Here is a 26,995-nt window from a genome sequence, read left to right on the forward strand (position 1 = left end):
CAAGGAGGGGCTTATCTCCAAGGAACAGGGGTCCCAGGCTATAAATTCCAGACCAAATTAAAGCTCTGGCATTAATTTATGGACGAGTTACTGCGTGTTGATATGGGAAGCGCAGAATCCAACCACTGTAAAAACCCTCAAATAGTTTGCACTACTTATATCTGGAGGGGGGCTTCTCATACTTTGGAAGCTGGAAAGAAGAGCAACAACAGGTCCTCTTGCATGGACCTCACAAACCTGGTGTGGCTGCTGCCCAGCCAGCTGTAGCCACAGCTGTGTGGTTGTCTTCTGCACTTCTAGGAGCTCCTTTCGCTGCTGGAGGAGTAGTTTGCGCTCCTGATGAGCAGCCCGGCCGATGTTCTGCAGATGCCTGATTTCTGCCTGCAGAGAACAAGGAGGAGAAGAGAGACAGTGAGGCCGCCTCTTCCCGACAAATCAGGTAATCGGATTGGATTCCTTGATCGATCGATCCAAAAGTCCAGATGTTCATTCTTGTTTCCTGCTCCTGCCCTGAAACTGGAGTTGTTTACTCATCCAGATCAAATGCAACGTTCCTGGATGTCCTCTTTTGGAAGGGTTTGACTACCAGTCCCATTATCCTCTGCCATTCCCAGTCATTTGACTAGGCCTGGTTGGGCTGCTGGCCTGGCCTACCTCGCAGGGCTAACAAACTCCCCAGCTTCCCCTCCCTCCTCCCTTCCCCTCCCCGGATATTGTCACCTGCTCTTGCTTCAACCTGGTTAGGATGGAGAGCTGCTTCTCGGCTGTGGAGGATGGGTCTCCTATTCCCTGCAAGCCCTGTGGGGAGCTGAAAGGAGGAAATAGGTTGAAGTTAAACAGTGGGAAGCGGATTTCTGTCCCTGGGATCCAGTCAGCAAGTCTAAGAGAGGGGGGCTGTGTGGGGCCAAGGGGTCCTCACCGCTGCCCATGCTCCAGCCAAGCCAGCTCCGCCTGGGCCTTCTCCAGGAGGGCCTTTTCACGCAGCCGGAGAAGGGCGCTCTGGTGCCGGGCCCGCAGCTCCTCTTCCCTCAAAGATTGCTCCACCAGAGTCAGGCTGAGCCGGCCAAAGGAGCCGGACCCTCCATAGAAGTGGCCAATCTGACTCCACTGAGGACAGAAACACAGCTCTGGTAAAGATGTCCCAAAGGATGCACCGTTGCCAAGGCAACCTCTCCTCCCCAGGACCACCCGGAGTCCTTGCGCCAAAAGATGGTTTCGATTTTCCTTCTTAAGTGAGGAAAGGAGGAGTGGCTCAGCCCCAGGAGGGTACCTGGCTGTTTGAACCTGCAGGCTCGGATGGGTCTTCTTTTCCGGGGGCCAAATTAAATGGCGGGAAAGGAAAACCGGGCGGCCGGTGCTGCGCTGTGAAGCCACCGGGTCCTGCTTGGTTTTCTGGAGAAAGAGAAGTGGAACTTTCAGACATCACTGATGTTTTTAATGCAATGGCTCTGGCCCCTCGGTCTGCAGGTAATTGCAGAGCATCGTGGTAAAATGCAGCAGTGATCATAAGTGATGCCCACGTATACTAAATCGCTATCGTTGGCTTCTCCAACTCTTCCCCGAACAGACAGACGAAATCACAAAGCTTGGGAATCTGCTGCCCATCTTGCTTCCTGCTGCTAGTCCCTCTTTGGGTTTTTAGAATTTTTGGAATTCGGTTCATGCCTTTATACTTTATACTTCTGATGAATCTGACCCTTCAGCACCCTCGGGGAGGAACAAGTCCGCCTGTGCCATTTTTCTTTGCATCTTACCTGGAGGCTTCTTCTGGGCATTGCTTCCTTCTGGCTGGTTCTTCTCCAAAGCATCCTTTGGGATTCCAGCCAGCGGGTGGATCGACCCACTACAATGGAAGGCAAAGAGCTGTGAGTTCAGATGCGGCACTTTCACGAAGCCAGAACAGCCTGATCCGCCCCTCAAGCTGCGTCCCTCTCACACACACCGTGGCCTCGCCCCAACCCCTCCTCTTCCTAAAACAGCCTCAGATCATCCTCGACTTGCAACGTTCTGTTCAGAGACTGAAGTTACAACAGCACTGGAAAAAGTGACCTGTGAGGGTTTTTCTGCCGGCTGGGGAATTCTGGGAGGTGAAGTCCAGCCATCTTCCAGTTGCCAAGGTTGAGAAAACGGGCTTAGGAGGTGGGCTAAGACGGCTTTTATTCTTGGGGATCAGGAGTGGAGAGCTCGGCTAAAGCGATTAGCGACGGATGTGTGAAAAAGACGACTTTTCTCGATCTGGGGGAAAGGCAAAGCCAAGGACACAAAGTCTTGGCAGATGCTTCCTCGGGCGGGGAGTCGAAGGAGACAGACTGGGGGGCTGAGTTTTTATTCCAATCAGCAATCTGCTTAGCAAAAATCTCATTTCATTTTTCACGTTAATAAGCTTTTTTTTCCTTCCCTTGTCACAGGATGACCCAGAAACAGCAGAGTAGGGGGCGAAAAGGGAGGGGAGGGAGAAGGGCGACTTATAAGCCAGAGGGTGGGGACGATGGGTGAAAGGGTAGAATTTTGTTTTTCCTTCCTTCCTTTCTCAAGGGGCAAATCTTGCCTAGAGAGGTGTCCCAGGTGCCGGAGCGTTTCAGGACCTGCTTTTTAAAAAAAAACGGCATTTCAAGCGTGCCAACGTGGGAGATTCTGCCTGTGCACCAAGCAAGTTTGCAAGCACAAATTTCACGGTGACTTCAGGACGGAAGAAAGGATTAAGCATATCTTCCTGCCTGCTGTCAGGGCCCAATAATTACCCACCATCAGTCCCACAATTCAGGTAGTCCAAATATGTGGACTGCCATATTTGGAACCTGAACTTCTGTCGCTAAGCGATGTGATCATTAACTGAGTTGTGCCCAGCTTTATGACCTTATATGGACATTAAATGAATCTGGCTTCCCCCCATTGACTTTGCTAGCCAGGAATTGACTGGGAAGGTCGCCAATGGCGATTATATGATCCAAATAAATAAATAAATTCCAGTTGCCAGCTATCCGAAATCTGGTCACTTGACCATGCAAAAACCATAACTAGCAGCACCGATCATGAAGTCACATTTTCCAGGGCCATTGTAACTTCAAAAGGTCATTAAAAGAATGATTGTAAGTTGAGGACTACATGTAAAAGTTCCAATACGGTGAAATTTGGTTAAATTGGCTGTCCAATCCAATATAGCGTTCATTCTCTCTGTCCCAGTGCTGAAACACGGCTAGTGCGTATATAAAAGCGGGGGAAACCGACTGCAGTAAATAAATCTGCGGGATCCACTTGTTTAATCTCTTGTTCAGATTGAGCAGAAAAGGGATCAGCGGGGATTTAGAGGGGCGCTCGTGAAGATAACCAAGAGACTTCAGTTCCGTCCCCACACCATATGCTGAAACAGATTCTCCCAAAGGGGCGGTATAATTTAATATCTCCGTTCTCGGGAGCAGGCCAGGTCCTTCAAAAAGGATTATGGGAATTGTCGTCATGGGAAAGTTTCATGCCATACCAAATTACGGGGGAGGAAAACAAAAGAAAAGCAAAAGGGTGGCTTGGCTCAGATAAGCTGAACTTATCTAGCTTTGGGGCAGCCTGTTGTGTGAACCCAGCCAATCATGGCTTATTCAGTCAACCAAGGTTGGACAAGCTTGGTGTGGAAGCAGTGGAGAGAGACTGGGAGAACAGTGTTAACTGAAGCAAAAAAAAAGGTGATTTTTTTTTTCATTCTCTCGTCCTCGGGAAAGTCTAATCTCTCTGCAGATTTTTAAGGCTTCTCAGTATAATATCAACAGCCGGAGAGGCCAAGCGGTGCCCGATGAGCGGGTCAACAGCCACATCTGGTGGGCACGTTGCGAAACTGCACAGAGCTGAGTTTTTGGAAAGGCGAGAGTGAGCTCTGGAAGCTGCTGCTGATAACCGAAGCAACGTTTAAGTCTTAATCAATATATTAAATTATGGGTCCTTGACTTACGGGACACCCCATAAAATAAGTGGGATTTTGTGACACCCCAAACTCTACTCAGCAATGTTTTATGAGTGGTTTTCCAAGCATCACCTTCGGTCGCTTCTCTTTTTCACTTTTCCCTGGACTCCCAATTTCTTTCTTTGTCCCTCTTCCTAAGCAATCCCAGAGTAGCTGAAAATGCTGGCCTGGTAGAAATGTGGTTTTAAAATAGCCAAGTTTAATACCATCCTAGTCCAGTCCATCGTGGTCCAATCACAGCTCTGCTAAAAATGGACAGATCTTGCATGGGATGTCACTGCCTGTTTAGACACCCACCCACCCAGTCCGCCACGGGCAGGAGGCTGAAAGGCTCCGTGGAGGGTGAAGAAGTCCAGGGCAGGTTCTTACCTTTCAGTGAGGAGGCCAGCTGGGGGCCCAGTAGGGTCTTTCCCCCCAAATCCCATCTCTGGAGCAAGACCTTGGGAAGAACAACAGAAATTCATAACTGATTTGGGTAAATATAATTTTGTTTTTATGATAATATGTTATCGTTAACTTCCTGAAGTGGCAGTTTTGGTTGGCATGCAGGCAGAAAGAAGCAAGGAAAAAGAGAGAAGGGGAAGGGGGCAGAGAGGAGAGGAGCAGAAGAGAGAGGAGAGGAGAGAGGAAGGAAGGAAGAGAAAGAAAAAGGGAGGAAGGGAAGGAAGGAAGGAAGGAAGAAAAATTTTGAAATCCACAATGCAGGAAATTTCGTTCTGCATTCAGCCCAATAGAGGTTTCATATTTCACAGGGCAATGCAGGAAGCTTCTCTACCAACCTTCCTTCGGTTCTTTTGCTTCAGTCCTGCTTTGCCTTCTCTCAACCGAGTCCGTCACCTGAAGGCCAGCCCCATCAGTTGGAAAAAGATGTTGGATGAGCTCTTCCTTGTCCATTGGGATGCCTGGCCCCTTCTCGAGACAAGCCCTTTCTTGAGGACACATTGATGGATTCAGTGAAGGTCTTGAAGCCCGGATAGACTCTGCATCAAAGTTCTCAAGAGGAGCTGCAGGTGGAGTCGTCATCTGAGACCTCTTAGATGGAGTTCCAGGTGGGCATCCTTGGTCTCTCGAGGCCTTGGTGGCTTGTAACCTCTCCATTTCTCTCCCCAACCGCTCACTGAGATCTTTAGCTAAGTTGTGGATGGCCCTCACTCTGTCTTGCTTACTTCTGTAAGAAGGGGAGGTAGAGGTGTCCAAGGAGAACGGTGTCTCCACGCCAATAACTTTCTCTCTCCAGAAGTGAAAAGGACTCGGTGAGTGATGGCTGGCCCGAAGGGAGGAGATGTCCACCTGCTTGAGTTTCAGAGGGGTCCTCAGCTGACCTTCAGGATCTATTGAGGTACATAATCCCAGCATCGGAGTCCCCTGTCCTGTTTTGTCCATCCTTGGCTCCAGCTCGCTGAGGGAACCCCAGTGGAATTCCAAAGGAAAGAACACAGAGTCACTTGGTTGAGTCGGGTGGCTGTAGAAATTAAATAAATGAAAACCTCTGCCCCATCTCTGCACGCTTATGCAGCTGGAGACGACTGTCACGTACCTGTTGAATTTTGACTCCTTCCTTAGCAGAGCCCGTGACGGTCGACAAACACCTTTCGTGTCATCTCTTGCTGGGGGTTGCCCACCTGGGCATTTCTAAATTTAAAAATAAGAAGAATCATTTTATATTAACTTTTTTCCGCCCACCAACAGGACCCATCAGCCAGAACCACTGCTGAGAATTCCGGGGGTTGGGGGCCATTGGAAGTTGGGCAGCAGAGTTTCTCAACCTGGGCAGCTTTAAGATGTATGGACTCCAAATCCCAGAATTCCCCAGCCTAAATCATGGTTTGAAGTTGGGTAGGAGCCCAGCAATTACGCCTTACTCAGCAAACCAGCTGCGGTTTCTGAGGTAACCTTAAACCACAATGGCTTATGGGACTCAGTCTTAGCAGGGGACTTTCTAACAAAGCTCTCCTTCATTTATGGCTTCTTTCTGACCGCGATGTCCTTACCAAGCCAAGATCGCTCTTGGTGGGTATGACGGAAACCAGGTCTTCTCTCGGTGGTCCTGCATGATGCAGTCTTCTGCTGGCTGCTTCTCTCTGCTTTCGGTAGACCTCTTGAAGTTTCCTCTTCCTCTCCTCCTGGGCCTGCTTTGAGGTCCTCCTCTCTTCCTGGATCCTCCTCTTTCTCTCAGCCGCCTTCTGGTCCATGAATTCACGGACCTGTTCAGGACTGTAGGGCTTCTTCCTGGCCTCTGCCCCCGTGGTGGTGGGTCGCCCTTCTTTCCTCGGAGTTGGGCTTCTCAGAGAAGACCCATTCGGTCCTCCCTTGCCAGGTCCGGAGGACTCTCCCAGGCCCATCCTTTTAGCCGATGCATTTTGAACCTTGGGAGGACGTGTGGTCTTCACCCCATCAGAGGAAGCCCTTGTAGATCCCGCTGTCCTCGCTCTTCCTGCGGATCTCGGATGGTTTTCACCCTTCTTCTCTGTATCTGGAGCTTTCTGGCGCCTTCTGGTCCATTTCTCTGTCCAGCCGGGGTTCTCCCAGTCCCGCCACCTACGGTTTAGTTCGGCGGTGGGTCTCTCGTGTCTTATCTTCTTCCTCTCTGGCTGAACCGCCTGCGCATTTTCTCCGAAGCTTTGCTCCGTCTGGGATCCTGTTAACGGATCCCCCTGAGATCCTGGAGGAGAGGAGACACACCCAGTTCAGCCATGTTGTCAGCCGCCCGTTAGAAAAGAAAGACTCTTGGGAGCAAAGCACCCGCGCACGAATGCCTGGCTGCTGCCAGGAGGGAAAAACCTCCGCTGTCCTCCCCTCCTTTGCCAGAAATTTGGGAACTAAATGATCAAAAGAGCGAGGTGGGGGGGGGGGGGAAAGCCCCTACATGCTGAACTTCTCTGCACACCTTGTGTTTCTTCTGGTTGTCTCCTTTTTGCAAATGGATTCTGTGCACTTGGTGGGAGGGAGGGAGGGAGGAGAGGAGAAGGGAGGAGAATTGGTAGGGAGGAAAAAAAATAAAAGGAGGAGAAAAAGGGAAGGAAGGAATGCGGTTCTAGAGAAAGGACAAGGACTCGCTGCCTTGGATTCATCTCTTAACAGAGGAGAAAGTTCTTCTGGGAAAAATCAAGGCGAGAGCCAAGCGATGATAAGAAACCTGGCAGAACTTTCTTTGCGCCCTGGTGGCGGCCATGCTGACTTTTTTGACCACCCTCTGGAGGCCAGTTTGGGCACGAATCCTGCCAGGAGAAAGCAGGAACTGACCTCTGACTCTGAGACAAGTGACGGTTTGGTGAGAATTCCCTTCAGCGAGTCCTGAGCCAGAATAAACGAGATATATAAACTTTTATGTGTCTCTAAAAGTACCTTGGAGAGGCCCCTTTCCTTTGCTTTTCAGATTCGGGTATTTGAGTGGTGGGCCAAGAATGCTCCTGGCCAGCCTCTGGCCTTCCCTCCAGGCAGATACCCCGAAGGAAGTGACAGCTGGAATTGAAACACAAAGAGAAAGCTTTCAGAAACAGGCAGAGACAAGGAGAAGAGGAAGGTGGGAAGGAAGGAAGGCAGAACGAAAGAGGGAAAGCGGAGAGGGAAGATAAGAGGATAAGAAATAAATCGGCTAAAAAGAGGAAAAAAATAAACAGTTTCCAACGTTTTCACCACTTATAAAACCAACCCTCTTCCCTCCTATTTTTGCAAAACTCTCTTGGACCAAACCATAAAATCACTTGACTTTTTTTCCTCTTTCTTTGAGCTCCACAGGCTGTGAAGTCATCATCTAAAGGATGCTAAAGGATCCAATCTAAAGGACACCCCACTCCCCCCCCCCAAAAAATACGCACGGCTCCTTCAGGGATAATTGTTGATTAAAAAAAACACCCCTCTCTTATGTTAGGCCACTCTGCAAAGAGAAATTAACTTTGACACTTGGGAGAGCCAAGATGAGCAATAGCCAAGCTAGGATTGAGGGCTCAGTGTCAAGGCTGGCAGAGCAAGAAAGCTTCTGGCGCCCCCTGCTGGAGCTTCAGGCCTAGGACAGTTTTGGGAAGGGAAGAGCCCTTGGCTAGAAGCCCCCGGATTGTGCCCAGCCCCGCTGCCTCCTGCTTCCATGAATATTTTATCCCCAGCCTGACTTAATTTTTTGTTAACTGCTGCAAAACTCCAATTCATCAAACCTCCCAGGGCTTTTCCCCCCGACCTGCGACCTCTCCTTCATCTCCCTTATGTCCTCATTGACAGCGCTTAATGGCCGGAGCGTCTTCCAGGGACGCTGACAGCTACCATGATGGATGCCTCGCGTGGCCTGGGACAAGGATGACCTGCCCTCTTAGCAGGGAGGAAGGCCCGGCCATTTTTCAAACGATCCATTAAAGCAAAGCAGGAGGGGGCAAGGTTGGCGAGGTGGGGGGCAGACAGATGGGGATTTTCACCTTCCTTCCTCCCTTCCTCCCTCCCTCCCTCCCTCCCTCCCTCCCTTCATTTCCTATCTCCTTCCTTCCTTCAGTCAAGCAGCTACTTGACTTGGAAGATCTGAGGATCCCTGCCTTGAGCAGAGGGCTGGACTAGTGGATCTCCAAGGCCCCTCCCTACCCATGATTCTACATCTGCCTGCCACAGTTCACAGCACCCAAGTCTTTTCAAAGCTCTCTTCCTCTGCATTTCAGTCCTGCCATTTTTCTCCCCTCTCTGCCTTTCACCCTTTAGATAAAAGTTTGGGCCGTTTGCCGGGGCTGCTCCTTCCTCGCCGTGGCCTCACCTCTCCCTTTCTCTGCCTTCCGGGAAGATGGCGCTGAGTCCTGGCCGGCTCTGAGTTTCTTTCCGGCTCTTTCGCTGTGACCTTCACCAAAGAGAAAATATTATACATGGCACGGGTGGCCGAGAAGGGACACGGTGAGGAAAGGTCATGTACAGGTAGTCCTCTACTTACAGCAGTTCATTTAGTGACCGCTTGACATTACAATGACACTGAAAGAAATGACTTATGACCCTTTTTCACACTTACAACCATTGTAGCATCCCCACAGTCACACGATCAAAATTCAGACACTTGGGAACTGACTCGCATTTATGACAGTGTCAGCATCCCGGGGGGCTCATGTGATCCCCTTTTGCGACCTCCTGTCAAGTAAAGTCAAGGAGGAAGCCAGATGCACTTAACGACGGTGTTACTAGCCCGGGAGACCCTCCACAACCTCTCGGGCCGTAAAGGAGGGCAGACGGGAGCTTTGGATTTTAGACTTGCAAGATTCTGTCAATGTAGCCTTACAGTAAAGTGGAACTAGCTCATCCAGATCATGTCTCCTTTTTGGTCTCCCTGGGGAAGCTGAAAAGGGTTGAAAACTTTGGGGAATGATGGAAGAACGCTCCTGATGTCGTTCCGAGAACAACACGGTTCACGTGGATGGAAACTGAACCCTGGGTTTTCATCAAATGCGCCCCTGAACCTGGCCAGATCGGGGAGGCTTTACGCAGAATTCGAGCTGCCTGCAAGTCTGGAACGGACGAGTATCGTATAATTTTCATCTAAGACCCTGGGGGCAACCAAGTTGGTCTTAACGTGCATAATGGGCTGTTGATGACGCAGCGGTTAGAAGGTTGACTCGGCCTTCCATCCATCCAGATCGTTGGGGGAGCGATATGCTGCCTTTGTGAACCACTTAGAGAAGGCTGTAAAGCACTATGAAGCGGTATATAAGTCTATGGCTATTAAAAATGAATGCATGCCGCTCCAAGGGCACAATGGGCCCACCACCCACGTCCCAAGCTCAGGCTTAGGGAGTAAAAAAGGTGGCCTTTGTGGAAATCTGCAGGAGCTGTTCCTGAAGCAAAAGAGGCTGAGCTATTTTTACAAGTCTAGAGCAACGCCATGACATCCGGAAGCAGCTCAGGGAGACCCCTCCCCAATTTCACTGGAGGGTAAGAAGGGTCCAGCATCCTCAGACTTCCAAGACTCTGTCCTAGCCAACCTCAGTCAAACTAGTCGACGTCTTGTGATCACAGCAGGCCTACCGGACGGGGCTGGCGTTTCCAGAGCCACAAAAGAACAACAAGGCATCCTGGACTAACCCGGGCAGGCTGGGGCCGAGAAGGCTGCAGCTTTGCAGACCTTCCTCTTCAGAGGCTTCGTGCTCCGAGTTTCCCCTTCTGGGTGCCGGGGGATGCACCTGCGTCGCTGGGCGAGGATCATTTTCTTCAGGGCCTGCAGCTTCTTATCGCAGGGTCGGTTCTCCTTCAGGGCCCTGATCCTGCAAGCCAGGTGTCGGGGCGGGGCGGGAGGCAAGCCTGGCCGGAGAGGAAGGGCATCGTTCCAAGGGGTGCCCTCCGCGGCCAGAGAGACCACCCTCCTTTTTTGGAGGGTGGAGCAGGGCCTGTTGCCTCTGCCTTGCTCCCAGGCGTGGACTCGGCTCCAGAATTCAGGACCCCACATTGCTTCTGCGGAGAGCGAGGAAGGTGGCCTTGTCAGAGATACGCCAGATCTGTTAGCAAAGCAAAAAAGAGAGCATGGCGTAAGTCCATACTAAGCAGAGGGAATGCAAGAACGGCTCAGAGAGAGGTACCTCCCTAAATCCCTTGGGTTGCCCCCCCCACTGGAGAACAAATGGTGCATTTCGGAGCCTCTTTTAGAGGCTGGCAGTTAAAAAGCTTGTGATGAATGTTTTCACTCCTAGCAGCTGTGTGTACAAAACACATGCTCGGGCTTGCCAGAAACTGGTATTTTTGACGGTTGGCAGAGAGGAGGAGGAGGAGAAACTTGGCAGGAGCAGACAAACGGCCAGGGCGGTTCCCTCCGCAGCCTCTGCCGTGGACCTGGCGACGGGAGACTCAGCCAGCCCAGCGATTGGTGGCTGACAGACCTTGGCTGAGGGGCCACGGGCATCTCCTCTTCCACTCTTGCCGTCTAAGAAGCAGTGCTGGCTTCTGCTTAGACCTGTCCTAGATTGCCCAGTTCGAAAGGGATAACAAACATAGTCGGGAGTTCTTGGCAACGTGGTTGAATTGATGCACCATACGCAGGAGTATCAGCTTCCCTCCGGGGGGGGGGGTTAGGGCCAGTGTCATGCTAAGGAGCCTTCACAGCTGCCTTACCTGCTTTCCAGCCAGGTAAATCCTCTGATGAATCTTCCTGTCTCACCTTCTCCGCCCAAGTGAGCAGCGACTCTGAGGGCCGCCGAGAGGCAGGCAGGGGCCCTGAATGGCGGCAGGAGAGGCGGGAAGGGACACACCTTTGTTTGGGGACAGGTGCCCAGGGCAGCTGCCAAAGAATCGACTGGCACAAACACACGCTCACCGTCCCGCCAGGCTTCTCTGCCGCTCACTCAGCCAGCAAGGAGGAAGAGAGTCAAAGCGAACGGGACACAGGAGAGCCCTCTCGGACCTCCTCAAGCACCGGAAACGGAGGAGACGCACAGAGGAGGGGAAACCCACGCAACTGGTGCACTCCTGCCCCCCAAAGTTGGCATGTGGCCCTTCTCCGGAGCTCAGCATTGGGTGTTTGCAGGGGGACGATTATAGAAAACTCTGATTTCATGGAGCCTTCATGGCGTCTGTGAAATCTGAGTGCCAGTTAAATCAGAACCTTCCGAGGGAAGACACAACTTGCAAGGGCGTCTTGCTCAGGTTTTTCTGAACCCCAAAATATGTTTCCTGTTTTTGTCTGCAGGCTAGTGGCAGACTTTTTTTCCCTTGCAATTAAATGCCTTTCTCTGTGGATGAGAAACGGTTATATCCGCGGGACCGACTCTTGCAATGTCGTATAATTTCCACATGGATTCAAGATCTGACGGCAGGAAAACTGTCCAAAGCAGGAAAATACACACGTGGGAAAGTTGCCCAGGAAGGGTTGTCTGGAAGTTCCTCCCCCCCCCCCCCGCCCCCTGTGCATCGACGAACCAAGCGACCAAGCGCTTCTGAGCCACTGAGGGGCAGTCGAGCACCGTCCCTGAAGGCAGCCTGCGGGATTGTGGGGGAGGGGGGCACCCCAGAAGCATTGCTGGAGAGAAATGGAAGTGCCTCTTCCTCTGCAGAGTTCCCCGGAGACTTTTGCAAAACTCCTGCGCTGGAGAAATCAGCCTCTGCTGGAATAAAACTTTGGGGGATGAACCCCGTTGCTGGAGGAGGACCCCTGCCTTTTGACCAGAGGGGGGGGGTCTTTAATTCAGTGCCGGGAGGAAAGGGACAGAGCTTGGAGTCCAGCTGTGCTCGCTGGAGCCAAAGACCGACTGGCCATCCGTTGGGTGCAGCTCACCAACGCCCAGAATGTGGGTGGCTTTGAGTTGTGGACCCCGCTGCTTCCTGAAGGAGAGAAAGTGTGTGTGTGTGTGTTTGTGTGTGGGAGAGAGACAGCCCTTTCCAGGTCTGGGGGGGGCAGGGGGGGGTGGGCAGCCTTTAACCGGCCAGGGATAAGAAGTGAAGAGCCAAGGCTGGACAGGAAGTCTGGGAAGAGAAACCCAATCAGCCAGGAAAAGAATCAAATTCATCCTGGTCTCCGCTATACCAGTCCCACAGGTACCCCCCCCCCCCATCCGAGAGATTCATTTCAGAGGCATAAGTGCTTCCAGGTTGCAAGGGGGAGGCCACAGGTCAAAGGGGCAGGCGGGGGGCTGCATGGTGCTGCCCACACACCCCTCCGTCCTGCGCTAGGGGATGGTCCCCTCCAGGGCTGGGTTTGGCAGATCCTGCTTAATGGTGGTTTGCTGGATAAACCACAGTTAGTCCAGGGCACCATGAAATGGGACTGGCCAGCCCTGGAGTTGGGCACCAGCTATAGACTGACCGTCAGCCAGCTCAGGGGTGAGTTGTGCCCCCCCGTGGGCTGGAAGAGCCCCGTACGCAGCTGCGGTCAAGGCCAGAGCATGGCTGGACCCCCACTGACTCAGCTCCCCCTGCCCCGTGCCAGATTCTAGCTTAAATATGGTCTGATGCCGCTGTGCAACGGAGCTGGTCTCCCCGATCCAGATTCGTCTCTAACTGGGACGACACAGTTGCTGGGTGTTCCCTGGGCCCCCACTCATCAACTTTCTGGAAGTCGGGGGATAAAACAGGTTAACCGAGCAGCTGAAAGGCAGCAATTTGGCGTATGGGATCATTTACCTGATTAGAGAGTTTATTTTATAGAAATTGCTTCAGAATGGGGCTGCGTCCGGGGGGGGGGCTGGGCTGGCGAAGGCATCATCCCCTCCATGGGGGGGGGGGAGCCCCAGCGGCCAAGGAAGGCATCCTTGCCCGTTGTTTAAGTGGCACAAGAAATTATGCCCCTTAGCTATAAGCGGATTAGGAAGCATGCCAAGGGAAGTCGTGAAAAGGGATTTGCAAGGGTTTTCCTGCTGCTCCCCCAAGGAAGAGTGGGTGTGATGCCCTCAGGTGAACTTTCAGCTGCTTGCAGGTAAAGGCTCCCTCCTGGAGGGGCCGTCAGGCCTCGGTTCCTCAGCATTTTGCCACCAGCGCTCCTTCCTGGTGTCCTGGCCGAGCCTTCCCGCTGGCAGGGCTGATGAAGAAAGAAAGAATGGGAAAGCAGAGCTGGCCTCTTCAAAAGGGCAAGATTGAATCCCCCTCACCCTTGAAAGGCGGGCGCTCTAACCATTGGAGGCCCCTTCCTCTTGACTGGCAGGTTCGACTTGGGTAGGAAGGAAAGAGGGAACTGCAGAGAGAGTTGGGGTTGGCACGTGCCAACCTTCGCTAAGTTTCCCTGTTTAGCCCCAAAGGTGGTTTTGAAGAAGCCCCGCCTGGCTTTTGTAGCACTGAAATGGTTGTTCTCTGCCTCACAGCTTCCACGGCCACGGCCCCTCCGATGCTGGCTGGTTTCGTACCCCGATTCATACATCCATCATATCCAGTCTGCACTGGAAAGAGTTGGGACATGCTTGGAAATTTATCAAAGGGGAAGGAAGAAGGAAGGAAGGAATAGAAGACAATGAAAAGGTTAGGACTCTAATTCTGTCTGTACTGGTCCTTAATTAACTTCCTGGGCAGGCCGCCTTTTGTCTGTCTGTCTACATCCATCCATCCATCCATGCATGTCATCTATCCATCCATATCATCCATCCATCCTCTCTCTCTCTCTCTCTCTCTCTCCACTCACCCACCCACCTACATACCTATCATTTATACACACACACACACACACATTTACAGGGGGACACACACAAATAACAGAGGGAGATTTTAATGCTGGAAGTTCTCCCTCATTTGCATGTGTTTTGCGCCTGGCACCAGCACGGGTGCTGGGGTCAATTGAAACTCGAGAAAAAGAGGAGAAATTTTATGCAAAACTGTTGATTGCATTTGTATGTAATGAAATCATCCAATATTCATCCGCCTCTGGGCGCTAATCGGGAAGGAGAACCGGAGGACGGGAGAGTCGCTGGGAAGCTGTAATGAGCTTCTGTAGTGATTAAAAAAAAGCACTCCAGCCCGCCGACAATCCAGCCCGAAAGCGCCTCTAATCAACACTGAATTTCGGAGGCAAAGCTATTATGCTGCTGCCGCCGCGCGTCTTTCCCCCTGCTCGGCACCCTGTCAAAGGGGGCCGCGCCTGGGAAGCCCAGCATGCCAAGCCCGCACAGCTCTCCTTGGAGAGAAGGCAGGGAGGCGGCACAATCAGAGCGCCAGGCGCCCTGCGCACAAAAGCAATTGAGGCTCTGCTCCCCCTTGCCCGCTCCCCCTCAAAAAAACGAGGCTCAAAGGGGAACAGTCACCTCTCTTTTGAACTTCCACCTTGGCCTTCTGCCTTTCCATCCGGCCCCGGTTTTTTGGCTACGATTGCTCAGTTATTGTTCAGCCTGGGCTGATGGCTGTATTTGCATGCCTGGCACCCCTGTCCAGGTCCATCTTGCCAGTGAGCAAAGCGATTAAATTTGGTTTTCTGCCCACACTTTTTCTTTCCTGCACAAGGCGGGTTTACAAAAGGTTTGGCTGGAGCAAAGAAACCAGCATGGAAGGGAGTAAAATTCCACATTCAGTCACATATCCTAGAAATGGTGTATTTATTTGTCCAGCCGTCTAAATGAACATTAGGGCCAGTCAGGATCACCCTTATGTTTGACCTACCATGCTGCGCAAACCAGCCTACGTGGATAGATGGTGGTTTAGGATGTCTTAAGGCTGGATTGCGCAAACCCTGGGCGAGTATCGCCAGGCAGTGCCCAGCACACTTGTGGCTCAGCATGGTTTCGGCTTACAAGCAAGAAGTTTAAAGCAAGCTAGGGTTTATGCACCAAGCCCAAACGTGGCTTCTTGCTTGTTTGGCGAGCGCAGAGGCTCAAAGTCAATCCCAGGCAAGCCTTAGATGTGAACCAAGCCACGTGTTGGTCCCTCTGGGTCAGCATCACCCCTTCTGAAAGTCCAGAATTTGGTCAAAGAGGCCTGAAGCTAGGAAGGACGTCCTTAGGACTGGAGAGGAAGGTCACTCTTCAGTCTGGAGACCAGAACTGAATTGTGCTTTGGGCAGAAAAGAGCTGCCGGTCCCAGCACATCCCACCGGGTCTCTAGGTTAAGGTGGTGAGGATAGCAGAGTTGGAAGGGACTTTGGAGGTCTTCCGGTCCAACCTCTGTCCTTTGCAACAGGGTGGCTGTTTTTAATGCCCAGAGTGAGGTGGGGATCCAGTAGCCTCCCCAGGATGTGCCCGTTTCCGTGCACTCTGACGCGGCTCAAAAACCAGGGGTTCAACAAGCAGGTCATTCGGACTTGCTTTATTTGATAGACGAAATTCCCAAGAGATTCTCGAGTCCCGCAGCACCCTCTGCTCCCCCAAAGTCAGGCAGCAAGGGCACAACAGGCCATTTAATCGATGACGGTTTGTGATCCTTCTTTTTCCAAAATGGCTTCTGGTCCACGCTGCGCTTTGGGCAACGGAGCTGAGGTAACAGTTGCCGGGGAGCCAAGTTCTCTTCTCCCAGCCCAGCTGAAAGGCTAAGCCTGAGTTTTGGTTTGCTGCCCAGCGCTGGTTCACTGCGGTGGAGACACCGGTGGGGCTCCCTGACCGTTTAGCCAGAAGAAAGGAAGCCGTGGTGACCTCTGAGAGACCCTGTTAGGCAAGCAGCTCCTTCGTCTTTGCTGCCAAGAGCTTCTCCATCTCGGCTGTGGCGTCTTCTGTCATTTGCTGAATCTGTGGCAAATTGAGAAAAGAACACTCTGCGATTTTTATTTTTTTTTAAAAAAGAAAACCGCCTAACAGGTAGCTAATAACAATGATCGCATTGGGATTTTCAGGCAGTACCCTGAGAAGGCCCTCCCTGTGGGAGCGCACAGGACGAAGGGAGCAGGCGTTCCCTCAGATATCCCGGACCCAAGCCATATGCCGAACAGTGTACATTCAAAGTGACAGTAAAGTTATTGTTCTATTATTCTCTTCTACCTGCTTCTCTATCAGTCGGATGGTGTCTTCCGACGTGGTGCTTTTGGCTTTCTTCGTTTGGTTGATGGCCCCAGTGCGCACTTTGCGCAGAGACTCTTTGGCCTTGTGGGTGAGCTGCTTGGCGACCGTGACCAAGTTCTCCCTGTGTTCGCGGGTGATTCTGGCGGGGGAAAAGCGAAGGAGAAAAGCAGCCTCTTGGGACAGATCTAAACTTTTCACGGCGCGACAGAACCCTGCGCGAAAATGCCCAGAGATGCAAAATTTGAAAACAAGGGAGAAAACGTTTGAAGGAGAAAGAAGGCTGAACTTCGCAGAAGAGGCAGCTCGGTTGGCTGATGGCAGGGCAGCAACTGGGTGCATGATGTTTTGGAATAATATCTGACAAGAGTTTGCATTTTTGGCTTTTTTAATGACTACAGCTTCTGGAGCGTGGAGATTACTACGCCAGTGGCCTAGCAGACACAATTTGGATGGCTCCCTCCCTCAGCAGGCACCCTGGCAATCAAACATGTGGGTCTCGTCCCTCGGCTGCTTAAAACAAAGGAAAGAGGGAGAAGGACATTCAGCTCTCCCCTGACTTGCCTGTTTTTGGATTCCTCTTCCTCTCCAGGAATTCAGATGGGAAGAGATGACCTGGGAGCATGTTAACAATCAGGCTGCTGCCTGGCAATTAGGAGGATAATAGCAGCCTCCTTCAGAATTGGAGGGGGGGGGGAGCTGAGAGGGGCAGGAGACCAGGAACTGGGTTGGCAGGGGAGGGGATGGGAGCAAAGGGATCCCATTCCATCTCCTTCCTTCCCAAACACACAATTAGCTTTTCTTAGTCGGGTTTAATAATGGCACCCTTGATTGGCTGGTGCTAAGTGGCTTCCCACAGCTTTCCATGTGGCCCTGACTCAGATTGTAAGCGTTCAAACGAACACCCGATCTTTGTTTAAACTAATTTAAAACACCAAAGCACATTGCAAAACTTCAGCAAACCAGGTATGTTTAAAAGGAGGCATTAAAGGGATATTTGAAACGGCCTGGGAGAGTAAGCAGGTCTTCAGCAGGCCTAGCTAGGAGGGTTGGGGGGGGGGGCTGGCTTGGAATGGGAAAATTCTGGGGTGCCACGCTAGGCAGCCCCTGTCAAGAGCAACGTCACCCCCTCTTCCAAAGCGCAGGAGAAGGCAAGAAGCCATTTCAGAGAAGTTCTGACTGTTCTAAGTGGACATTCATTTAGCCAAGCAGGCAAAACCGCCCAAGGTCTTTTGCCATCGAGGGACTGAGAGAAGGCGGTGGGGAGGCTTACTTCGGAATTGGCACGCGAATCAAGAGCCCATCCGCTTCCGGGTTGAGATTCATCCCGCTCTGTTGGATTGCCTTGATGGCCGCAGCTGTGCTCTGCAACAACGCAACCAAAAAAAAAAGGCAGGGGGAATTAGCAAATAATTATTACCAGATGCCAGGACTCCCCATCAGTGGAGAGCAATCCATCTTGACAGAACATGGAAACATTTAGTTTGGTTACCGGCAAGACCAGGAAGTTACATCGGCCAGGGCCCCTTTGATCAAACTGAGTTGCAAGCTGCAGGACGCCCCCCCCTCCTCCTACTCCCCCCCCACAATCAAAGATATTATTGAAGAGGCTTTGGGGGGGGAGGAGAATGGGACTAACTAGGCAAGCAAGGAAGAGAGCAGAAAGGAAGATGGAAACCATCTCGATGGTTTGAGGCAACACAGATAGCAAAGGAGCAGCCAATCCTCCCGGGGGCTCCGGACTCCTGCAAGATGTAGGAGAAAAGCAGACGAAGGATTCCAGGATGGGCCTTTGGCTGCCACAGCCCCCACGTGGTCCTGTTTGGGGCTTAGGGGGAAGCCTCAATCACGTTAACTCGTTCCACATTGCACCGGGCAAGTGTGAAAATAAAGGGGATTAGCACCAGGCCTGTTCTTTGCATCCCTGGATTTTCTGGCAGGCAATTGCTGGAAACCTCTGCCTGCCCCCCCCTCCTCCCCCCCCCAGGCTCAGCCTTTGTGCCACACACAGCCCTTCGGCAGCCAGCAGAGCGAGGACCGCGTGCTCTCCACGGCATCAGAGGCGCCTAAGCTGGCCGTGGGCCTCCTTTCACATTTGTTAGCTCATTTCTCTTAACAAAAAACACCCTGTTTTGTTCTCTTAGGACTTTAGAGAGGAGCACGGAGGAAGCACAATTCGAACTCCCAGTCGCTGGAAAAGCTTCCCTGCTCCTTTCTGGTCTGTTAATCCTCTTCTTCCGAAGCAAACGTGGTTGTTGGGTATGATTCTGCACAAGCTCTGATGTCATTCACAGCTTATGCAGTAATATCAAAGTGTGAAAGCCAAGAAAAGCTCCCCAGGAGCTTGCAGTCTGAGTCACTGCAGAGGCCAGGGCAAGGACACGAGTCTTCCTGTCAGCTGTCAGTGACAACCAGACGTGAAGCCAAAGGTGGGGGGGGGGGAAGCAGCTTGGGAATCAGGAGATTTGGGTCTGTCAGGGGAAAGGAAGAAGAAATCTACTCACTTCTGGGAAACTGCTCATGTTGACCACAAGGAGCTGCGCAGAGTGTTGGGAGATTTGTGCAAGCTGGTTTAATGGAAATTTCCCATCTTTGGTGGCAACAGTGATAGAATCGAGAGCCCCTGAAATGAGAAACACAACGGTAGCGAAACCATCTCCTTCCTTCCCAAACAGGCAATTAGCTTTTCTTAGTCGGGTTTAATAACGCCACCCTTTATTGGCTGGCGCTAAGTGGCTTCCCACAGCTTTCCATGTCGCCACCTCCTCCTCTCTTTATAGTTAGGGTCTGCTGCTTTTATTGCACTTTATTACATCTATCCATCTATTCATCTTACATAGTTTGGGGATCAACCTGGAAAGCTCTTGATCTTTGGTGCTTCTAAAAAAAATATACTGAAGTAAAAACATCGGTGAGTATTGCAAGCGGCTGCCTTCAGAATTATCCGACGCCTGTTAAAAATCCACCAGTCTGTTCCCATTCCCTGGTTCTTTCAGGCAGAAGAGAATGTTCTCTTTCATTACCTCCTAAACTGTATAGTGGTCTAGTGACACCCCTGAGTTAGAGCCAGGCCAAAAAAAGCAGAGTTTTAAGCGGCATGTTTTTAAACTTGATATGGTAAGAAAATAACAAATGAGTTGGAGCGGCGCCCCAAAAGCTGCAGATCCTCACTCACCTGGGTTGGTTCTGATGCTCAAAGTTTTGTTGAAATTTTCCTGCAGGGTTTTGACCACTGAGTTCATCTCTTCGTTTACTTCTTCTAGGTTGATGATATCTTCCACCAAGGAGATGTTGATGTTCACACGGACCTGACCTTTCCCTTTAGCTGCAGAGAGCAGAACCAAGGCACGCTGGTCACTCAGGACTTCTCCAGGAGCACCGTTGAGGTAGGCCGTCTGTTCCACGTAGTCACCTCTGCTAACCCCATCCAGCCCTCAGTCATTAGACAATATTTGGCATCTTACTGTCACTCTCTGACCCTGGACAGCAAAGCCCGAAAGATTTGGATCGTCTTTCAGGAGAGATTCTCAAACGTCCAGTTCACGACTGTCCCAAAGAGGCTTTTCCAAAAGGTAACTGGACTGCCTTGGTTGGTTTTTTTTTTTCTTGAAAATGTTTTCCTTCTCATCCAAGAGGAACTGAAGAAGCTTCTTGAATGGGAGGCAAAATGTTTTCAAGGAGGAAAAAAGACAAGAAAATCCAGTTGCCTTTTGGAAAAGCACCTTCGGGACTTTGAGGATGGATCGTTCCAGCTGTTCTCCCTTTGATGCACCACAGCATCTTAATCTGAAGTAACATGACTGTCGGTTATGGGATGTACGGGTTATAGGATCGAGAATGGAGTGGCTTTAGTCTTGGCGTGTTCTCCTCTGTTGGAGACGGTGAGCCACCCAATTCAGCAGGCCCAAAGAGGCGGGAAAGGGGGGACTGGAGGTGGTGGTCTCAAGGGGCCCTTCCGCCTCCTTGACCTTTGACACCCACAGCGTTCCTCACCTTTAGCCTTCTTCGTGGCCAGGGTCCTGACTTCTGGGGTCTCAAGGGCCCGGCCCTCCCAGGCGCCCAGCAGCAGGAGGGGCCTGGGCTTTGGGGGGGCTTGCCAGGAGGGCCAACAGAGCAGGGCCGGCAACCGCCGGAGACCTCGGAGGGGCCCGGCCATGGCGCCACCTGGAAGAGAGCAGAGCTTCGGTTAGTCCTTCTCAGTCTGAGCCCTGTTGCTCGCTCGGGGGCTGCTGCCCCACTCCTGAGGAAGAGCGTGGCTGGGGGGGGGGTCCTGGGGGGGAGGGGCATGCCAGAGGGGAACCCCACCCCCTGGGGGTCCTGCTCTTTCAAAGGGGTTGAGACCCGCGTCCCCCTTAATAATAGCAATCCAGCTTGGCTTGCTCGGAGGCCAGCAGCCCCGGGGGTGGGCTTCCCTGCGAACCTGCCTCCCAGCCAAGCTGAATTTCTATTAATAATAATAATAATAATTTAGCGTATCAATAATAAACTGGGGGGGGAGAGCAGGGATCGCCCACCCGCTTTGGAAGCGGAATTAATCGATACTTGCCAAACGCTGGGCTCCCTGCTTCTTCCGGGCCCGCCCACCAGAGTCCCGGGACACGCCCCTCCGGGACACGCCCCCTCGGTGCCTCTCCTCCTCGCTCGCCCCGCCTCCCGCCGACGGTCCCGCTTCCTCGCCTCGGGGCAGCGAGCGGAGAGAGGCGCGCGGGGCCGTCGCGCGGCTGTGACGTCATTCCCCCGCGCGGCGGCGGCTGCGGCTGACGTCCCTCGCTTCTCTCGGCGCGGAGGAGTGACGCGCGAGCGGCCCTCCCGGGTGAGGCGGAGAAGGAGGCGGCGGCGGCGGCGGCGGTGTCGGAGGGAGGGGAGGGGCTGCACTCTGCACGTGCCCAGAGGCGCGGGGCCTCCGCTGACCGGTCTCCGCCCTCTCCCCCTCGCTAGGCTCCGGATGGCGGCCCGAGCCCCTCCGCCCAGCCTGCGCCTGGAGAACGCCTCGCTGCTGTCCGAGGGGGCCCTGCAGGACGGGCACCGCCTCTGGATCGGGAACCTCGACCCCAAGATCACCGAGTGAGTCCGCCGGATCTCCCCGGGGTCGAGCGCAGCCTCGGTCCCAAGACCCTGCTTGGCAAGACGGGTGTTTCCTGCCGCCCCCTCCCCTCCCCGACCAAGCGCCCCCCCCCCGCTCCCCCTCTTTGGGCTGCTCTGGCCCTCGGTCAGGACCCTCGGGGGAGGGGTCCGAGAGGGCCAAGGCAGACCCCCTCCCCGCCCCTGCCTTGGAAGGCTGGCCTTTGCCCCCTCCATCCGGACCCGGGCAGCCCCCTCCCCGTCTCTAAGGCTGCAGCTGCCTGTGTGGAAACCCCCCCCCCGCCGCCCGCTCTGTTTCTGGTGGCATTAAAGGCGAAGTGGGTGCGCGTTTGACATTCCCTTGGCCTTCCGTGATTAGTGCATTTAAATTGCCTGCTAACGTGTTTGAGCCCCTTGAAGTGGGGCAATTAAACACCAGAGAGGAGGAGGAGGAGGAGGAGGCGAGCTTGATTGCCCGGAGGGAGATGAGGGAGATTAGCTGGCGGCATTGGGGCAACCGTTTTCCCTCCCCCCCCACTTTGCCAAACAATCTCCAATTTATGCATTCCGAGTGGCTGTCTTGTCTTGTCTCCCCGATATTGTCTGCCTCTCAGCTGTGGAAGCAATTTTTGCCCGGCTCCATCTTCTTCTCCCCTCGGCAAGTGCTCTTTTTTGTTCCAAGTGCTCTTCCTTTCAGCTGGGCACAGTCCTAATCGCGCCTCTAAGTGGGAATCCGTCATTAATGCCCTCTTGACGAGGATTCATTCAGGGCTGCGCTAACCAGCCTCTTCTCTGTTTTGCATTAATTACCATTTTTTGGCCCAGTGTTTGTATTGCTGAGGCTTCTGGGGTTGAGCAATTTGTGGCGACTGCTCAGCTGACGGGCACTCGCTGAGGAGGCTTTTCAGCACATGAATTTGTGTTGTGAAGTTTTTGGAAGTTAGAAGCGTCTCTTGAGCACAAGCCTACAGATGGGGCCAGTTGGATTGGCAGGCTTGGGAATCTGTCCCAAAAAACAGGCATTGTGTGGATCACTTCCCCGGCTATTGCAACACTTGCTTAGAGTTTTGCTGGATAAACTCCCAACCAGGTGCAAAATGGAACCCTTGGCGCCAAACTCATTTAATTTATGTTTTATGCCACAACAGAGTTTGTATCCTTCCTGCATTCTGCAGTTTGCATTCTGGCTCACTTTTACTTTTGTGAGTTTCAGTTTCATTCCATTTACCTGTCTTTCAGGTGAGAATTCTGCCCTGCTGCAGTCAAGCCTGTTTGCACTGCAAGCGTGAGGGAAGTGAGTGGGGCCTCTTTACAGGCAAGAGGCCTCTCCGCCTCTCGCTTCAAGATCCACCCCGAGGAATTGTCCCGGCCTAAATGGCTTTAGCATGTGGCTGGGACCATTCCCACATCCTTAGACGAGCATTGTTTGAAGCAACCTTCAACTCGGTGTTTGAATAGCGCTCTGGGTGCCAGGAGGAAAACTGGCGGAAAAGGAAATGGGACTTGGACAGATTGTCTTGCATGTGTTTCGGATGGCAGGAAGTAGGAACGGGGGGGGGGGGGGGCTACTCTCCTTCCTCTGCCTGGGGCTTCTGGTCCCAGGTACCCCATCAAAATAGCTCTGGCAATTTTCAGCAAGCCGACTTCCTGTTCCCTGTCTGTAATGCAGCTCTTTCGTTACTCAGAAACTATTTTAATGCTTTGTAAGTAGCGGTTGACCATATCGGAAGTGAAGAATTGGGCAGAGAGAGGAATTTGTAGAGGATGAAAGCAAAGCAAAAACTTACAGGTAGCTCCTTATCGATAAAGCAAGTTCTGTGCAAATTCTTACTGCCGTTAATATGACTTCAAATTCAGATGGCAGCTGTGGCTGTTTTGTTGATTATCTGTCTGGCATGACAATTTGCCCTAAACAATATTTTTATTCTTTCCGGAGCTGAGTATCATAGGTTCCGCAACAGGCATCTCTGTGGGGGCAGATTTATCATATATTAACCAAAGATTCAAACTCCTGCCTGTCGTTTCTCTTTGTTTAGGCTCCAGATAAGTTCATCTTGCAAAGGAAGAAAGAGCTTGTAAAAATGGGCTTGGCAAAAGGAGCAAACAAAGATGCCACGGACATTCTTAACTGCCCCTACCAGAATCCTGCCATCACCAACTCTGGGGACTAACTGGCTCATTACCTGGCACTCGGGCTGATGTGATTTAACGTTTTCCTGCCTTTCCTCTGGGCTGGAATTTAAGCAGGGGTATTTGGAAGCTACTGCTTCCCTGCAGAGACAGTGCAGGGAAAGCCCCACGTTGAGTTCGGATGAATTTCAGGCTGATGAACCCAGCCCTGCCAAAACAGGCCGCAAGGTTGCCAAAGGAAATCTAGTCAGATTCCTCAAGGCGAGTTGCTCGCGAACAGGATGAGCTGCGGCCATTTGGGACTCAGGAAAACAAGCACATTTGCCAAAGAGAGGAGATAATGGGGGAGGCAGGGGGCAGAGGGAGAATAGGGGTGTTTTTATGCTTCTAACAATAGCTAATAAATCTTGAGATGACTTCCAGAAATAAATAAGCCAACATTATATGGCATACTTTTGTGGCTCAAAATGTTTCTTGGTTTATTGTAGGGATGATGCCCAAAATTAGCTGCCACGTGAGGATAGATTATAGAAAGGAGTATTATGATCTAACTAGAGAGAGAGAGCTTAAGCAACTGTACTTATAATTGCCCTGAAGAATATCAGAAGCCTTTTTTCTTTTTCTTAAACTCTTTTCCCACACTTTTTGCTTTGCTTTGTGTGTGTGTGTGTGTATGTGTGTGTGTGTGTGTAAACAGATTAGCTGCCATGGTCGTGGTATCGGTTTGCAAAAGTTTGCATGAGTCAGGCTAGACCAGCTTCTCACCCCCACCCCCATTCCTGGAAATTATCTGTGATTACCTGCTTTGGGAGACTGCTTCAATTCCTGGAATTTTCTCAGTTTTTTCAGTCATTTCAAGGAAATGGCTGCGTTGCTGGGAACCCACAGGAAGAGGTACGGCTGGCCAGGGAAGCTGCAGATTCCCTTCACTCCCCAAAGGTCTCCGGTGACCCCATGTTGGCCCTACAATATTCCATTTGGCCACCTGACCCTGGATGTCAGCTTTTGGCCATGGTCCTGAAAATGCCTTCCGGCAAAAAAAAAAAAAAAGGAACAAACACGGCTTTTCTTTTCTTCTTTACCTTTTTGTTTATAATTAGTGGAGCAAGGTGGGCTTCTGTAACAGAATTGTTCACCCCTTTACCCTCTCTTCCAGGTATCACCTTCTCAAACTCCTGCAGAAGTTTGGCAAAGTGAAGCAGTTTGACTTCCTCTTCCATAAGTCAGGGGTCCTGGAAGGGCAGCCCAGGGGCTACTGCTTCGTGAACTTCGAGACCAAGCAGGTAGGTGGAGCCTTTGGCTAATTCAGCCCTTCGTCTCTTGAGCCTCAGCTTCCTCCTCCTCCTCAGTATTCCATCACCTGGACACCATTTACTCTTCTTGGCTGGGGACGCAAGTGGCTTTTGTCCCCTCACCCATTTTCAAAACTTTTTGTAGGGAGCAGAAGGGCTAAAACCAGGAATTATGGAAGGGTTGGGAAGGCAAGGGGGTGTTGGTCTGCTGCTACTCAGCTGCTCAAAGCAGCGCCCTACGTTTGATGCCTTCTGCAGGCTCTAGCCCTTGCCAGCCGTTCAGGTCCATACCTGTCCTTGAAAACATGACAGAATCTGAGGCTGAACTGTAGTGAAAAGCCAGAGCTTTTCTCTCTCCTAAGTCTCTTTTCTCCTACAGGAAGCAGAGCAGGCCATCCATTGCCTCAACGGGAAGCTGGCACTCGCCAAGAAGCTGGTAGTGCGGTGGGCCCACGCCCAGGTCAAGGTGAGCTGCTTCCCGTCTCTGCTGGTGCCGGAGAAGGCCAAGGCTGATGTCCTTGGAAGGGACCTTGGAGGTCGTCTGTCCCAGGTCCAATCCCTGCCAAAGCAGGAGACCCTGTAGCACCATCCCGACTGTCCAGTCTCTTCTTGGAAACCTCCAGTGTAGGCAAGCCGTTCCCCTGACGGATTGTTCTCGCTGTCAGGAAATTTCTCCTTAGTTCTAGCTTGCTTCTCTCCTTGATTGATTACTTGACCTCCCCTGTGTTCACTGAGGTTCCATCATTGCTAAAAATGGCCCATTGGTGTTGCCGTCTGAAGGGCCAAAAGGACATTCTTGCTGTGGCTGGGGGGTTAATTTCTGCTCTTTCTTCCCCCCCCCCACCAGAGGTATGACCAGAATAAGAACGAGAAGACCCTTCCCATCAGTCTGGAGCCGTCTTCCAGCACAGAGAGCCCCCAGTCCAACCTGAGGTAAGATCTGCCTCCAGTTGTAGGAGGTAGGCTTGTCCTTTGGACTCAGCTAGAACAGACGGGACCCCGAAGAGCAGAAAAAGGGGTTTATTGGTCTGGGACATTCTCCACCCCAACGTCCGGTTTCCCGCCATTTAAAAGAATTTTCTCTTGAAGAGGCTGCAGGCTTTAGGGATAAACAGGGAAAGGACCGTGAGTTTCTCCCAGCATCCTGACAACCTCGATCTGCAGAATGAGGTGCACCTCTTGGGGACTGAGCCTGTGGGACTCACAACCAGGCCAGCACATGTGGGGATTGTGCGGTTAAAGAAAAGGGACCGGCAGGAGGGTGTGGCTTGAACCCAGGGACAGACCGGGGGTGGGGTGGGGAGCTCCTGCATGGACTAAATGGGCCGACGTTTCAGCCGCCTCTGTTATTCACTCTGCAGCGTCAGCACAAAAATCAAAGCCATCGAAACCAAGCTGAAAATGATGTCAGAGAATCCCGACACCGAGTTCCCGCCGGCAGCCCCTTACGCCTACTTCAAGGCCCCCGAGAAAAAACGGACTGGCCCCTACTCCAGAGCGGCTTGGAAGTCTAAGAGATGATGACCGGGTGCGGTCAGCAGCATCCTCTGGCGCTCCGGGCCGGTGGGAGGTCGACTAGGAGGAAGCAGGATTGGCACGGCCCCATCCTGTCCTCCTGTTGGACTGCTGGGATTCGTCCTCTGCACACGTGGAGGCCAACGCTCCGCCAAGGAGATCAGCTGTAACGCCGCCCATAAAAACTATATAGAGCATCTCAACAAACTCAACTGGCTGAGTAGTAAAACCAGATTCCCTCCCCCCCCCCCCCCCCCGTGTGGCTAGGTAGATCCAGCTCCAAAGTCCAAGATGCGTGTGTGTTTCAATAAGTTTTCTCCACTTCAGTATTTGTTCTGACCTGAAGATAACAAAAGGTCTTGATGAACTGATGGTCTGCCCAGAATATTATCTCTAACCAGTAGTGAAACGTGATTTGGGTTGCCTGATCTTCCCAGCAAAAGAGAGTTTCTTGCACCTTGAAACCTGGGAAATGCCGAAAGGGGGCAATGAAATTAGTCATGTTTCCCTGTGAGTAACAGCTGCATTGAACACATCCAGGCATCAGTGTATCCATTCTTTCTAAAAAAAAGGAACATCACAGAAATAAATTTTAGCCCACTTTTAAAAATGCGCCTTGTTACGCTTGGATCATTTATCAGAATCTCTTAAGTTCAGAACTAGTAAATTAACCATCAGCATTTGGCTGGTTTTTTTTT

General features: G+C 52.0%; 3 protein-coding genes across 5 annotated transcripts; 1 reads left to right on the forward strand and 2 right to left on the reverse strand.

Moving 5' to 3' along the window:
• Positions 1–62: 62 nt before the first annotated feature.
• On the reverse strand, positions 63–15,092 carry LOC310647567 (uncharacterized protein; the record flags this gene model as incomplete). Its single annotated transcript, XM_083374886.1, has 16 exons — positions 63–381; positions 721–808; positions 920–1,107; positions 1,271–1,392; positions 1,755–1,843; positions 4,322–4,391; positions 4,732–5,351; positions 5,490–5,584; positions 5,944–6,614; positions 7,298–7,414; positions 8,685–8,765; positions 9,995–10,404; positions 11,015–11,180; positions 12,702–12,891; positions 13,691–13,767; positions 14,975–15,092. 16 exons carry the CDS (start codon positions 15,090–15,092, stop codon positions 88–90), a joined length of 3,396 nt encoding a protein of 1,131 aa, XP_083231012.1. The 3' UTR covers positions 63–87.
• A 509-nt stretch (positions 15,093–15,601) lies between these two features.
• On the reverse strand, positions 15,602–21,019 carry MRRF (mitochondrial ribosome recycling factor). The gene is made up of 7 exons (XM_083374966.1): positions 20,846–21,019; positions 20,293–20,463; positions 19,475–19,624; positions 18,804–18,922; positions 17,573–17,664; positions 16,282–16,441; positions 15,602–16,032 (listed from the first exon to the last, which is right to left on the reverse strand). Exons 2-7 carry the CDS (start codon positions 20,453–20,455, stop codon positions 15,955–15,957), a joined length of 762 nt encoding a protein of 253 aa, XP_083231092.1. The 5' UTR covers positions 20,456–20,463; positions 20,846–21,019; the 3' UTR covers positions 15,602–15,954.
• On the forward strand, positions 19,565–26,909 carry RBM18 (RNA binding motif protein 18). Of its 3 annotated transcripts, none has more exons than XM_083374968.1 (6): positions 19,565–19,706; positions 21,238–21,363; positions 24,647–24,773; positions 25,162–25,248; positions 25,630–25,715; positions 26,144–26,909. In XM_083374968.1, exons 2-6 carry the CDS (start codon positions 21,245–21,247, stop codon positions 26,301–26,303), a joined length of 579 nt encoding a protein of 192 aa, XP_083231094.1. In that variant the 5' UTR covers positions 19,565–19,706; positions 21,238–21,244; the 3' UTR covers positions 26,304–26,909. The 3 variants fall into 3 exon arrangements, with proteins under 3 accessions (XP_083231094.1, XP_083231095.1, XP_083231093.1); XM_083374969.1 differs by lacking the exon at positions 19,565–19,706 and adding an exon at positions 21,109–21,112; XM_083374967.1 differs by lacking the exon at positions 19,565–19,706 and having other exon boundaries at positions 21,126–21,363.
• The last annotated feature ends 86 nt before the right edge of the window (positions 26,910–26,995 follow it).

The sequence above is a fragment of the Vipera ursinii genome, assembly GCF_947247035.1.
Source record: "Vipera ursinii genome assembly, chromosome: 16".
Classification (NCBI taxonomy): Eukaryota; Metazoa; Chordata; class Lepidosauria; order Squamata; family Viperidae; genus Vipera; species Vipera ursinii.

Bases quoted from the DNA above. Each gene is read 5' to 3' on its own strand.
- MRRF (XM_083374966.1), bottom strand. From the start codon at position 20,455: ATGGCCGGGCCCCTCCGAGGTCTCCGGCGGTTGCCGGCCCTGCTCTGT. The intron at 17,665-18,803 runs GTGAGTAGATTT...GCGTTGTTGCAG, and splicing joins ACATGAGCAGTTTCCCAGAA to AGCACAGCTGCGGCCATCAA. The intron at 16,033-16,281 runs GTAGAAGAGAAT...AATTTGCCACAG, and splicing joins TCCGACTGATAGAGAAGCAG to ATTCAGCAAATGACAGAAGA.
- RBM18 (XM_083374968.1), top strand. From the start codon at position 21,245: ATGGCGGCCCGAGCCCCTCCGCCCAGCCTGCGCCTGGAGAACGCCTCG. The intron at 25,249-25,629 runs GTGAGCTGCTTC...CCCCCCCACCAG, and splicing joins GGGCCCACGCCCAGGTCAAG to AGGTATGACCAGAATAAGAA. The intron at 25,716-26,143 runs GTAAGATCTGCC...TTCACTCTGCAG, and splicing joins AGCCCCCAGTCCAACCTGAG to CGTCAGCACAAAAATCAAAG.